The 12,771-nt window shown below is 43.3% G+C and overlaps 6 protein-coding genes across 6 annotated transcripts; 5 read left to right on the top strand and 1 right to left on the bottom strand.

Moving 5' to 3' along the window:
• Window positions 1–638: 638 nt before the first annotated feature.
• Window positions 639–1,736, top strand: BGW36DRAFT_309669 (Alpha/Beta hydrolase protein; the record flags this gene model as incomplete). Its single annotated transcript, XM_046212424.1, has 1 exon — window positions 639–1,736. The coding sequence occupies one exon, from the start codon at window positions 639–641 to the stop codon at window positions 1,734–1,736; it is 1,098 nt and encodes a 365-aa protein (XP_046065210.1).
• Window positions 1,737–3,133: 1,397 nt separating this feature from the next.
• BGW36DRAFT_392102 (uncharacterized protein) lies at window positions 3,134–4,850 on the top strand (the record flags this gene model as incomplete). The annotated part of the gene is made up of 3 exons (XM_046217655.1): window positions 3,134–3,346; window positions 3,408–3,440; window positions 3,536–4,850. Coding segments are annotated over exons 1-3 (1,237 nt in total), but the record flags the coding sequence as incomplete, so codon positions are not given.
• Window positions 4,851–4,855: 5 nt separating this feature from the next.
• BGW36DRAFT_442638 (uncharacterized protein) lies at window positions 4,856–6,494 on the bottom strand (the record flags this gene model as incomplete). Its single annotated transcript, XM_046221586.1, has 2 exons — window positions 4,856–5,805; window positions 5,871–6,494. The coding sequence occupies 2 exons, from the start codon at window positions 6,492–6,494 to the stop codon at window positions 5,029–5,031; spliced, it is 1,401 nt and encodes a 466-aa protein (XP_046065208.1). The 3' UTR covers window positions 4,856–5,028.
• Window positions 6,495–7,264: 770 nt separating this feature from the next.
• Window positions 7,265–8,520, top strand: BGW36DRAFT_421124 (uncharacterized protein; the record flags this gene model as incomplete). The annotated part of the gene is made up of 4 exons (XM_046219536.1): window positions 7,265–7,360; window positions 7,411–8,018; window positions 8,078–8,197; window positions 8,260–8,520. The coding sequence occupies 4 exons, from the start codon at window positions 7,265–7,267 to the stop codon at window positions 8,378–8,380; spliced, it is 945 nt and encodes a 314-aa protein (XP_046065207.1). The 3' UTR covers window positions 8,381–8,520.
• Window positions 8,521–8,869: 349 nt separating this feature from the next.
• BGW36DRAFT_309736 (uncharacterized protein) lies at window positions 8,870–10,102 on the top strand (the record flags this gene model as incomplete). The annotated part of the gene is made up of 1 exon (XM_046212432.1): window positions 8,870–10,102. The coding sequence occupies one exon, from the start codon at window positions 8,870–8,872 to the stop codon at window positions 10,100–10,102; it is 1,233 nt and encodes a 410-aa protein (XP_046065206.1).
• Window positions 10,103–11,813: 1,711 nt separating this feature from the next.
• On the top strand, window positions 11,814–12,661 carry BGW36DRAFT_392093 (uncharacterized protein). The gene has a single exon (XM_046217654.1). The coding sequence runs from the start codon at window positions 11,907–11,909 to the stop codon at window positions 12,447–12,449; it is 543 nt and encodes a 180-aa protein (XP_046065205.1). The 5' UTR covers window positions 11,814–11,906; the 3' UTR covers window positions 12,450–12,661.
• The last annotated feature ends 110 nt before the right edge of the window (window positions 12,662–12,771 follow it).

Below are 12,771 nucleotides of genomic sequence, written 5' to 3'. Positions count from 1 at the left end.
CTAGAGAACGTCTTAAGCCGACTCCTGAGGAGACGCAAGAATGGCCGGAAATGGTCGACGTCAAATCAAAACATTACGCGTCTATCCTGGGACTCGAAAATTGGATCCCGCTCGAGGCTTCAGTGGTGGATCTCGTTACATCAAAATAGCATTTGATTTGGCAATCATTTACTTTCATTGAGTGATAGAAATTTGAAACAAGATTAAAATTTGAAAACTGGTTAATCTATAAAGGACAAATATCATTTGTTTCAATTTATTAATATTAATATAAACTGTATCTACATTAATTAGATTTTACTAGATCTTAGACGGCGATCAGAGAATATACCTAGACCTCACAGTAATTCTCTCCCTCTCACTCTGCTGATCCAATTTGCGATTCTCTGCCCGTAGTGAAAAACGAATGACAATCGCCATTCCTGCACAAGCAGCACAAACACGGGCTAGCTTAATAAGCTGTACTCCTGGTTGGGATTTCCGAGGCTTTTGCTTCCGTGGTTTCCCAACGTGATGCAAGGGGGAGCGGAAAAAGGAATCCCCAATAGTCACGTAAGTCAAGGGCCTGTTGTTGCCAGCAATTTTGAATAGTGAAGCTGCTATACGAGCAATCAAATATATAAACAAGGCGGCCAAGTATGTGGAACATTTCAGATGAGGTGAAACCGTCCAACCGGGCCCATGTCCAGTCGCTCAAACGAAAAATTGCTGCCGCCTGCCCACCAGTTCTACCGAAAAAGCGGCTATCCGTCATCCACCGATTGAATTGCTTTCTTCAGTTATGGTTACTCAAAATAATAGCCGCCACTTATTTCTTTGTGAGACGTCTGTTTATAAATTCTCCTTTCGCTATTCGTCCTACACTGGTTAAACGATATACATGTCGCCTGACACTGGAGGTACGGATTTTCTTCCCGCCAGATTACGAGGGAAACAGTCGAAGTTTGCTGCCACTCTATTTCAACATTCATGGAGGGGGCTTTGCTGTTTGTGATGCACAAATAGATGATCGCTTCTGTACTTCTTGGGCAAAAAGAACTGGGATGCTTGTAGTCAGTTTGAATTATACCAAAGCTCCTCTAAACCCCTTCCCCGCCGCTTCATATGACATTGCAGCCGTCATTAAAGAAGTTCTCGAGGATGCATCTCTACCTGTTGACAAATCACGTGTTGCAATTGGTGGATTCAGCGCAGGAGGCAACCTGGCACTCTCGGCAACACAACTCCCATGGCTCAAAGGCATCATCAAAGCGGCGGTGGTATATTACCCTATTGTCGATTTCAGCCATCCACCCGATGTCAAGCTAGCAGCGAAACCTTACACAAATAGCCCACCAGATACGTTAGAAAAGTCCTCGTGGATTTTCGACTGGGGATACGTATCGAATGGGCAGAATAGACGAGATCCGTTGTTGAGCCCTTGCTATGCTAAACGTGAAGACCTCCCGCCGTGGATTTACATGGTTGGTGCAGAGTGGGATATGTTGCGGTTGGAAGCACAAGTGATGATTCATCATCTGGCGGGGTTAGTAAATGAAGAAGATCCAATGGTTGATGCCTTTGAGAAAGGTAATTACAAATGGACAGTGGCCAAAGGCTGCTCACATGGTTTTACGCATGATCTCGGTGGTGGGTCGCCAGATATCCAAAAGAGAAGGCAGACATGCGAGATGATCTATCAAGAAGCATATGAATGGCTGGAAAGAAGTGTCTTGGGATGTCAAGATGGAAAATAGAGTATTCCGACAAACATATATTATTCATTACATATATTACACATTGACAAAACACTAGATCTTTAGCGGTTTCACATTGACACAAAATGCGCGGGTGCCTTCAAATAAACTAGAAGCCGAATGCTCTTTGTGATACTTTTTCAAAAGAAAAATATGTCATTCTACCAGACCGCCAATAAAATTTCTTGCCTATTCTGGTTCTAAACGGGTGAAACGTTTTCGTACGCTTTCAATTTCATTCCAAATCCAACGCTGCTTAACCTGCTCTCCAAAAAACCCTCTCACACATTCATTATAATAGAGATACAGTGCATTGGTAGCTTAAGATTAACCTCTTAGATAGAAAGCCTCACATTTTAGAAGCTTATTATTAGGGTCCTGGCCCTTAGGACATTCGGGCTTTGCTCTCGTCAAATAACCACAACTAACTCGCTACTGCGATGCCCCTGAGGCCGCACCTGATTCGCCAACACGTCCTCAGGGGCCCACAGCCATTTATATGGATGTCTGAACTTTAGAGACACGAACCTCTTCCCTTCCTTTCCTCGCGTGCGAATCTACTCAATCACTGGGCCTATATTAGGCCAGCAAGGCGGGACGTAGCCCGTAACACTTATTGATTTAAGGTAAAAATCTTATCAACAGATTAAAGCTCTTTACAAGAGAAATATATACTGAATTATATAAATATTTTTAACATCTAGTTCATATATAGGTTAGTTGAGCACTATAATTTAAAAAGATTCAAGTTTTTTATAAAATATCATTCTAATAAATATAAATTGGTAATAAATAAGGTTCAAAAAACTAAGTAGCTTGTATCGTTTCTGTGCTACATGACTGTTAAAGTAGGTGTCAGATTAGCCGAAGTCTAGCAGAGGACTACTCGGGGTCGACTCGGGGTCGACTCGGTGCTGATGCCCAATGCCCAATAAAGGTCACGTGCATATAAGCATAAAAGCACTGAACTGAGCGGAAGAATTAAGAGAGATAGAGAGAATGAACAATTAATTCTGGACTGCCATATATATATAGTGTGTAGTCTAAACCAATCGAGCAAGATTGCCATCATTGCCAATCCAACAGTAGGCAATAACTTATTATTGTGAGCTTGCCACTGCCAACCTCTAAGCGCCAATTAGTAATAATGAGGCGAATTGGGTCAATTGTCCAATTCTAGGCACGCTTATAAGCCTCTGTGAGCCTGCGGCACATGCATGCGCGCGCCATACGCTACCACAGCGCCCCGCTGCCGCCAGGCCTCACATAAAAATTAATTTTTGATCATTTTTGTAATAGGGTAATAAAAAGTAAAAAAGGAATATTTAATATTTTTTTATTGAGAAAAAATTTCTAAAACCTGTTAGACCCTCCTGCGAAGAATCGGCTGACGCCGAATTAGGTAGGCGGTGAGAATAGTCTCACCTGACTAATCCTCGCAGTTGAGTCGTCTGAGAATAAGCTAAGTTATTATTAGCGAGCTGAACCATCAATGGCAACTATTATTATGCTTTGGATATCGTCTCGTTTCTATGGCTGGATCGTTGCAGTTACCACATACCTTCCAAAGGCGGGTTACATATAAAAAACCGTACAGAAAGTCTACGACGGTATGGTTTTTTTTTGCAGTGCAGTCTAATGGCGTAGTTCCCATGTTGACGCGTGTTTCAGGGATGCACGACCTGCAAATCACGGAAGATTAAGGTAAGTGCCTAGTCGTTGAAACTAAACTATCAGGCTATCGATTCTATTCTAGGGGGGTGGTGCCCTCCAAATGAGGAAATACTAATTGGGCCCAGTGCGATGAAGCTCGACCCGTGTGTGGAAACTGTAGGCGACGCTTCACAGATAATAGCTGCCAATATATTCAACTAGCAAAACAGAAGGGGCCATTATTTTTGGAGCAAGATAGCTCATTAATCGACGTTAAACCACTGACACTAGACTCAACAAACTTTTTGGCCTTGCGGCTCCTGCATCATTACACCCAAGCAACAAGGCTCAGTCAAACCTTAGACTGCGCTGTGAAACATGCGATGGCACGTACTATATGGGAGGACGATATTCCACGGGTCGCGTTCACTTCGGAAATCGTCATGACTGCACTCTTGGGCATTTCTGCATGGCATCTATGGGCGCTCAATTCAGACGACCAGACCTTGGCCATTGCCTCTAGATCTTACTTTGGCAAAGCGATCGGATTACAGAGAATGGCATTACAGCAACAAGAGGTCATAGACGATGAGCGGAATGCAGAGTCTATATTTGTGGCTGGTTTCATTCTGGCTCACCACAACTGGCTTCTGACCCAAACAGGCAAACATGTAGATAGCTTTGATCCCAGTCTCGAAACATTCTACATGTGCACGGGACACCGGTCACTGGCTGCGAAGAATTTGTCTCCTTGGTGCAAGTATACCACCCTCGGAGAGGCACATATTGGTCGCCGTCGCGACAGCGAAAAGCGATCACAATTGTCACTACGCCACAATAAGTTCATGTATCGCGCCGAGCAAGACTGCAACAGCCTCCTGCAGTATATTAGAGACGCAGGCACCATCGATCTCGAGCAAAAGGAGACATATAAGGAAGTGATTGACGAAATCTGGTGGATTTACTGGTTGATTTGTGATGAACACGACGATATATCGGTGATTGAGTATTTAATAGTTACTTTTCTGCACCGTGTTCCAACCCGCTTCATCCTGCTGATGGAACAAAAGGATCCGATAGCTATAGCCCTTCTTGCCCGTCCCATTGCCTCGCTCCGTCTTCTTGGTGACACTTCAAGCTGGTGGATTCACGGGACGGATCAATTCCGAGTTGATCATTTTACAGTCTCCGGGATCAAACATATTTTGTCCCCTGAATGGTATTGGATAATGGATTGGCCACTAAGTATCGTCTTTGATGAAGTCAAGCTGAACTGATTTGTTTTTTTTATTCTTTCAAGAAGTTCAAACGTGATTCTATGACTTTTAAGTGGAAGTTTGCTATTTCTATTAAGATTATAACCCCAAAGTTCATCGACAACCTGGTTATGTCGAGCGAATCGTTGACTCGTTTCTGAATAATTATCACTTTACACCCCTGATATAGAGCTCAATTTCTTCCAGTATACATGATAAAACGCGATGTCGCCATTTTTATAGTATTTTCTGGAAGTAAAACGGTATCATTTCCTTCTGACCAGTTTAACTGTCACGCCTCGAAAAATGACTAGCAGTCAGCAGCTTACAATATGGAGTATGCACAATAAAAATCAAAAGGAAAGTACATATTACTGAATCTATCACTTCAACAGAGGCAGAGCCAGTGCAAACACATTGTCGGGGTCATATGTCTTCTTCAAGGCAAAAACCTCCTCGGCATGGGAACCGAAGATCCTAACCATGTTCCCATTATTGATCGGATCCAGAGAAATGTATGCATGTGGGAGGATATTCGTGGTGTCGGTTTCCTGCTGAAATTGGTTCGCCAGATCAGACGCCCATTGTTCGCACACATGTTTGTTTTCTTCCGTTGTTGAAAACCCCAGAATCTCCAGCATATAATGAGGCTCTCTCTCCGCGAAGACGGAGTTGTTCTTATAGGTAAAGTTAGAATCGTTAGTACTGTGACTTGTAGAGGGACCCCTCAATTGATGCACAGAAAACATGCATGCTGGGTCAGACGGCATCTTTGAGAGATTTCGTCCAAGGACTTGGGCGGCTTCGGTTGTAATCTGCTTTAGGTTGTGAGTATGGCTACCACCACCATATACGGACGATGGAACCAGAGCCCTCATCTCGGTTACCCAATCTGGAATATTTTTGAGGGCAACAGTATTCATAATCACGGGACCCAGGCTTGCAATCTTCTCTTTCCATCGTTGGCCCTCTTCCGTGTTATCCGAGCTCCAAAAAAAACTGACGCCGAACAATCGACCCGGGGGGGCATTATATACGAGCTGTTGTATGGTCAATTCTGATGGAAGTCCATCTTCTAGAAGTCTTCGATATGCGGCATTGAATTCCGTAAGCGCTTTGCAGATATCTTGAGCATCAAATATTATTGCTCCAGCGAGAAGCTAAACAAAATTAAATCGTAGCTCTTTTATAAGGCAGTAAGTTGGGAAGAGAAAGACAAACCTACACTTTTAAGTGGATATACCTTCACAGTGACGTCTACAATGACCCCAAACGTGCCCCCAGCGCCACGGATCCCTTTCAAGAGATTCTCGTCTGCCTTGATGATATCCCCATTGGAATTGACAACTGTCGCACCTATAATCTGATCTACACCTAAACCCCAGTGTGACGAAAACGGACCGTAGCCCCCATACGTAGCCCAGCCAACGTATCCAACTGCGGGAATGGTGCCGATAGGCGTTACAAGCCCCTTGCTCCATAACTTGATCGCCAGATCTTGCTGCAGAATGCCACCTTGTACCGTGGCGGACTGGAGGTCATCAGCGACGGTCACTGAAGTGAGCGCCCGGAGATCAATCACCAAAGCCCCGTCGACGATTGCCCGTCCCTCGAGATTATGCCCACCGACGCGAACAGTGAACTGTATCCCGTTTTCTTTGGCATATTTTACTAGCAGACTTACTTCTTCTGCTGATTGCGGTTGCAAGATTGCAAGAGGAGTATCCCGCCGACCGTGATACCATACCTCGCGTACCGACGCAAAATCTGCGGACGATGGTGGTATGTATTTGATGCTTGGGTAGTCTTTCAAAAAGGCCTCTAGGGCGGATAAACGAGAGTCTGCCATACCGATCGTCTTCTCTATCAATTTACTTGTATTTGTTTCCCTTTTATCTGTTGAAGTTTTTGGTCACTGGTTCATTGCCTGTTTATTCCAATGGTTCGAGGAAGCCAGTATTTATATCCGTAAGAGGGCAGGATTGGGCTTCATCGAGCCCCCAGTTACCCACAGGCCCACTAAGGACTACCCGAACCCGAACGCGCAGGAAGGTGATTGGCCCTATGAAACCTCGACTGTGGGTATAGCTAAGTATAGCCCACTTAGCTGAATGAACTATAAACTTGCATCTACTTGGAATATTATGTAGGGGCAACCCATTTTCTGGTACTGTTGTAACAGTATCTATAGTACTATGTCTGTGGAATTGCGTCTGTGGGCTGCAATTCCACATAATAGGCGATGGGCTTGCACATGCCTATGTAATGATACCTCACTGTTGTGGAATCATATCCGTAGAAAAGGTATAGGAGATCACTTAATGAAGGAAATAACAGTACCAGCCCTGAGTAAAAGAAACTATATATGAATAATATGTTGAGGTGGTGAGCGAATACAGGTGTAAAATCTCAGCCGCGCTTGCGTCAGCGGATGAATTCGGCCGCCAGTGTGAAATGCTGATTAATATCTACCTTTTCTGTTAGGACTAAGTCCTAAACGAGTCAAATCCTATACTTTGGCCATCATGTTTAGCTAGCTTCGTCAAATTGTTGCAGTTGCAGATAGTTAATCTAGCATTGGCGTGTATCTGGTAGCAGATTTGCACTTGTTAATAAAGAATGAATGTCCGGGACTTAAATCGAATGGTTTATAAAAATGAAGGATACCTTTATTCCTATATATACTTGGCTATCGAGTGGCTCGAGCCCATTGTCGTACGCCTAACAAAGACAAAACCGCAACAAAATTAGTTAATTTTATTCAGCGCAAGATCACTCCATTACCATCATGCCTCGATCTAAATGGCAAAACGGCGGTCGTCACTGGGTCAAGTGCGGGTATGGGTTTAAAAGTGGCACGGCTACTCCTCAAACTCAAAATATCAACCCTCATCCTCGCTGTGCGGAATGTACCTAAGGGCGGGGCCTGCAATATTGGTCTGCAAAAGTTCAACTCGGATGCAAGAATCACAGTTCTTAAACTGGACATGGATGACTATGAAAGTGTTCAAACTTTTGCAAAGGGGCTCCCCAGAGGGACTCCCGTGGTTAATATCGTGAGTCTCAACGCGGGAATTGGGTTGCTGAAGCTCGAACGTAGCTCAAGTGGTCACGATAGAGCCATCCAAGTGAATTATCATTCAAATATCTTACTAGTTGCTGAATTACTTCCACATCTCCAAGCAAGTGCGATCAAGAGCGGTTCTCCAACCCGAATTACTTGGGTCGGCAGCCGCAGTCACCACCTCACCAATTTCGAGAAGAAAGCACCCATAAAGCCAGAGGAAGTTATTTTTGAGCACATAGACTCGGAGGAGTTCTTCTTCCCTTTTCAGAGACACGGAGACTCGAAGCTTCTCTGTGCCATGTTCATGTGTTCTCTCGCTCCCTGACTTGACGAAACTAAGGTGATCTTCAATATGGTCTGTCCAGGGATGGTAAATCTATACGTGCGCGGCCAGTTGAGGTGGGTGGCTGGATTATCCTAAATGCAGCACTAGTCGCAGGAGCAGAATCTCACGGAAGGTTTCTTGGAGATAAAGAAATAATAGAGTACATATGCCCCTTCAATGATATAAGAATTGCTTAATCACTCATCTGTTTTAAATCACCAGGCCATCTCAATATATCCAGTCTCTAGCAGGACGAGAGGTGCAGAAGAAATTAGGGTTGGAGAGTATAGCGGAAGTAGTGAAGCTCACACCGCTTCCAGCCGAATTGTCTGCACAAGAATAAGGTTTGACGCCAGTTGGATTTTACCAGCATGTAGTCAAAAGAGGAAAGCTCTATTTCTGGAATACAATCCTAGGACTATTTCTTGAGCTTCATTGTTCGTTTATATCTTTATCTAATTTGATTAGATTTGATGGTTTGCTTTCTTCTTCGGCTTCAAGCGATAGCCGTCAGTGGAGACGCTAGAGTGTATTCATCGCTTATAATTATGAATCATCCGTGGTGACTCATTTTCAAGCAATGCCATTGGTCAAGACCTTGTCCGCATCAAAATGAATAAGCTTTAATCAAGCATTCCAGCTGTTATATATATTCCACGGCTGGCCATACAAGGCAATAATCGTCTACTCATCCAATATCAAGAAATAATAAAATCTCTTCACACATTCTATATCCCCTACACTTGTCACACCCGAGCCATTGAAGTAAATGAACCCAATGCTGGCGCATGACAGTACTTCGCGAATTCAAACACAACGACATCAGCTCGTCATGAACGTATCGCAACCATACCCAGTCCCTGCTGGGGTCCAAATAATTCCAGAACAATTCATAGACATGCGACTAGATGCGGAAATTGATAACGACATTCTTCACCCCAGGCCTATCACCGATGAGAAAAATATATTCTTTTTTTGGCACTCCGGATTCACAAACATGCATCCTTATTCACAGCGTAACATACGAGCTTGGCATCGCCGCTTTTCTAAACATGGATGGAAAATCCGCGTTCTAGATTGTCAAGGAGGATCGCCTCTCCATATTGCTAATTATCTTGACGTATCCGACCCAGCTACGTTTCCGCTTGCCTTTCGAAAAGGCAGAATGGGTGGTCGCTATGCTGCCCAGCATACATCAGACCTCGTGCGGTTCCCGCTGTTACTGAAGTACGGAGGTGTGTATGCTGACGCCGGGTTCATGCAAATTGGCGACTTGGACCGTCTCTGGAGTCGGACCTTGGGCAACCCAGACTCTCCATATGAGGTACTTTCGTATAATATCGGGGGTACAGCAGGGCGCAGTTTGACGAACTATTTTCTAGCGTCTAATAAAAACAATGCTTTATTTAGGCGTTGCCACTTGTTGTTATTAGAACTGTGGGCTGCAGATGGCGGCAAAGATAGTACGGAGGGAATGCATAAGAGTCCCTTGCTGAAAGGGCTGGATTTGATGGATCATGGGCAAACGGTTAAGGATGGGGACCGAGTGCTTAGCGCGGAAGAGTGGACTGGAATGTTAACCGATTATATTATCCAAGCCCAGGTTATTACTATGGTAATGGGGCTTGTGGATGAGAAGGACAACTGGAACGGCCCGAAGTACGTGGTTGAGCATATATATGCCATTGAATTTATGGAGGGATCACAGCTCATCAACGAGTTCACTGCTTGGGATGGTCAAAAGGCGTTTGATTTAATGTCGCTCTCACTGCCGAAAGTAGGAGAAGAAGAGACTGCCAAACAAAAAGAAGCACGCGAGGTGGTCGAAGGATGCCTGCAAAGAAGCTTTGGGTTTAAGCTCGCGCATGGAATCATTCTGAAGGCATTCGAATGTACACTCGGCTCGAAATGGAGGGATAATCCTGGTTCCGATAATGTGCCAGGAACCTACGCACATTGGTTGAGGCATGCGACCATGTATTGGAATCCAGATAATATCCCACCGCCCTTGAATTTTGAGATCATTGCGCCGTTCAAAACGGGTCCATTGTTGAGAGCTGAGTAGACTGCAGCTTTGCCCTTAATCAGTTTGTGAAAGACATTATAAATCTATAATTATATAGATAGTTTAATCTAGAATAAATACCTAATGGGTGATATTTTGACGGTAAATAGTAGCAGTACACCCCTAAACAATAAATGCAAGAAATTTCCGTACGTCCCTTTCATATATTTCTTACCTTCTAAACTTTATGGGTGTGCGTATATCTACAGATATATCAAAAAATAAGTAACTTTATGTTGACAGACTTACATGAAGGATTTAACCGACCCCAAATTAGGCTTTAGTATAAATTATCCAAGATAAGCTGGAAAGTAGTCTAATCTGACAATGAAAAAAAAGGAAGACGAATTCAAATGTAGAAAAGGGGAGAAAGAAACATAAGGCGGGGAATCGCCGATGGTAAGCAAGCTTTAGACAGGTTATTTATGATCATGGCGTTTTAAGGCTAAGACTTCTTCATCAACTCCTGGCGCTCGGCCACGAGACGAGCGATTTCCGTGCCAGCCTCTGTTCCTAAGTCCTCAAACCCAGAACTCCAAGGGGATGATTCTTTATAAACTGGCGTAGAGTGGGAATGTGAGACTCCGCATGAATTGCTCGAAGATACATAGGTAAAGGTTGGAATTGTGAACGGCGATAGTTTCTAAGAAACGAGTCCTTAAGTGATACAAGTATTGGTGAATAACCAAGCTCGATTTATCGAGGAAGGCAAGGACAGCGATGTAATATTAAATTTATGAACTGCTAACGACGCTCAAATGAGTCAAATTTAGGTCAAAACTACAGTGTTTGGGAGACTGGGGTTTATTCATCAATCTTTTCCGTGAGGAAACTCAGCGACACGATGCGGCGGTGGACTAAAGGTCTGCAGCGGGGCTATCTAAACCAGAATCAGAAGTTATTGGGAGTGGTCAAAGCCCAGTCTTGTAAGTCTAGACAGACTTACAAGTTAACATGAATTACGTATATCCAAATGAGTCATACACACAACTTGCATGAGACGAGTTTTTCTGTAGAGTTCACTTTCCTTTTCCCATTCCAGTTTAACTTTCTTTTTTGATTGCTAATGCTTTGAATAGGAATCGAAAACCAAAATGAGAAAAATGTCGATTCGGGAACAAGACTAAAAAAGGAGCTAATATCAATTCTACTACGTGGTTAAATAGCCTCCGTTCTTCCTTAATTTGAAATGGTTGACAAGGCCTTAAGTGCTTATAATTATGCTTAGGTAGATATGAGCTATAGGCAATCAGAATAGTGGCTATGCAACCAAATAATGTAGCATGAGATATTTTCTCTGTTAGCTCCTATAATATACATCTAAGTGGATTGGTACTTGACAAGACTGTATAGTTAATGGCAAGGAGAGAAGACCTAGCTACAGGCGCCATTATTGGACGATAATTAGAGACCTTAGCCATAAATAGCTTCAAATGTTGTTGATGGGACATTGTCACATAAGGAATATTCCTAACTAAAATACTAATTCTATCTCTACTATTGCATGAGAAAGTTTGCGCGAAGCTCTTTTTACACCGGGCTATTGTTATAAGCAATATGTCTTCAAGTAAAGCCTGACTTTATCTTGCATATCAGAAAGCTTTATTGCATCATAAAAGTAGTGAAGCTGACAAGCAAATGAGGGGTAGATAGAATCGGCGGGGTTTTCTTTAGTGTGAGGGGCAACTTGGTGCTGCATTCAAGAAATGATGGCTCGTGCTTTATTCAAAGTACAGGGCCAAGAAGACCAATTCAGTATCTTCTAAAAGGCATCTGAGTTTGTGACTTAGAATCGGCTTCTACCATGGATTCCTCGCACAATAACGCTAGCCCTGACTTTTTGCAATACGACCAAACACGCCCCATCTCTGTAGTCGAAGTCGACCTCAACCCGGACACACTCAGTCATCACAAGAATGTCGTTCGGAGATTTTACAAAGAGCTGTGGGACAAACATGACACTACTATAATTCCTGACCTGATACATGATGACCTCACCTTCCGTGGCTCACTCGGCCCTGTCTTAGTAGGACACTCCCAGTTTGCATCTTATGTAAATTGGCTTACTGGAGTTCTGGGCTTATACACATCGGATATCCTTGACCTAATCGAAGAAGGGACCAAGGTGACAGCAAAACTCCGATTTCATGGAATCCACAATGATCATCTATTTGGACAGCCACCCACTAGGAATTGGGTGTGGTGGCATGGAGTTGCTATATTTACATTCGAGGATGGAAAAATAAAGGATTTATGGGTCCTGGGAGACATTCATGGCTTGATTGGTAGACTAAATGAAGCCGTGCCAAAACTTGAATTCGTAGCGATTGGGCCGGCGGCCGGATGACAGGTATGGTTATCATATATGGTAATAACACCTATCCGTTGGCCATTGCGGTGTGAAAATATCTTCTTTACCTCGATCAAACGAAGGAAAATTGCCAAGTTAATTAGTACTATGTTTTGATGATAATAGCATTTAGTGACAAATATACATTAATTGTTGTATCAATGGAGGAGACAATGCTTACGTTTCCAGAGACATCTAGAGACTTTCACAATATTTGAATAGAATTTCCTTAACCTTCTTATTTTCCAAAACGTTGACTATTAATCCACTTTCTAAACACTACTATATAAAAACCGAGGAATGGGATTGGTGGATGAAT

Source organism: Talaromyces proteolyticus (assembly GCF_021365285.1).
Source record: "Talaromyces proteolyticus strain PMI_201 chromosome Unknown BGW36scaffold_17, whole genome shotgun sequence".
In the NCBI taxonomy this organism is placed as follows: Eukaryota; Fungi; Ascomycota; class Eurotiomycetes; order Eurotiales; family Trichocomaceae; genus Talaromyces; species Talaromyces proteolyticus.
Note: the sequence above shows the minus strand (reverse complement) of the source record. Positions and strands in the feature narration are given on the sequence as shown.

Bases quoted from the DNA above. Each gene is read 5' to 3' on its own strand.
- BGW36DRAFT_392093 (XM_046217654.1), top strand. From the start codon at position 11,907: ATGGATTCCTCGCACAATAACGCTAGCCCTGACTTTTTGCAATACGAC.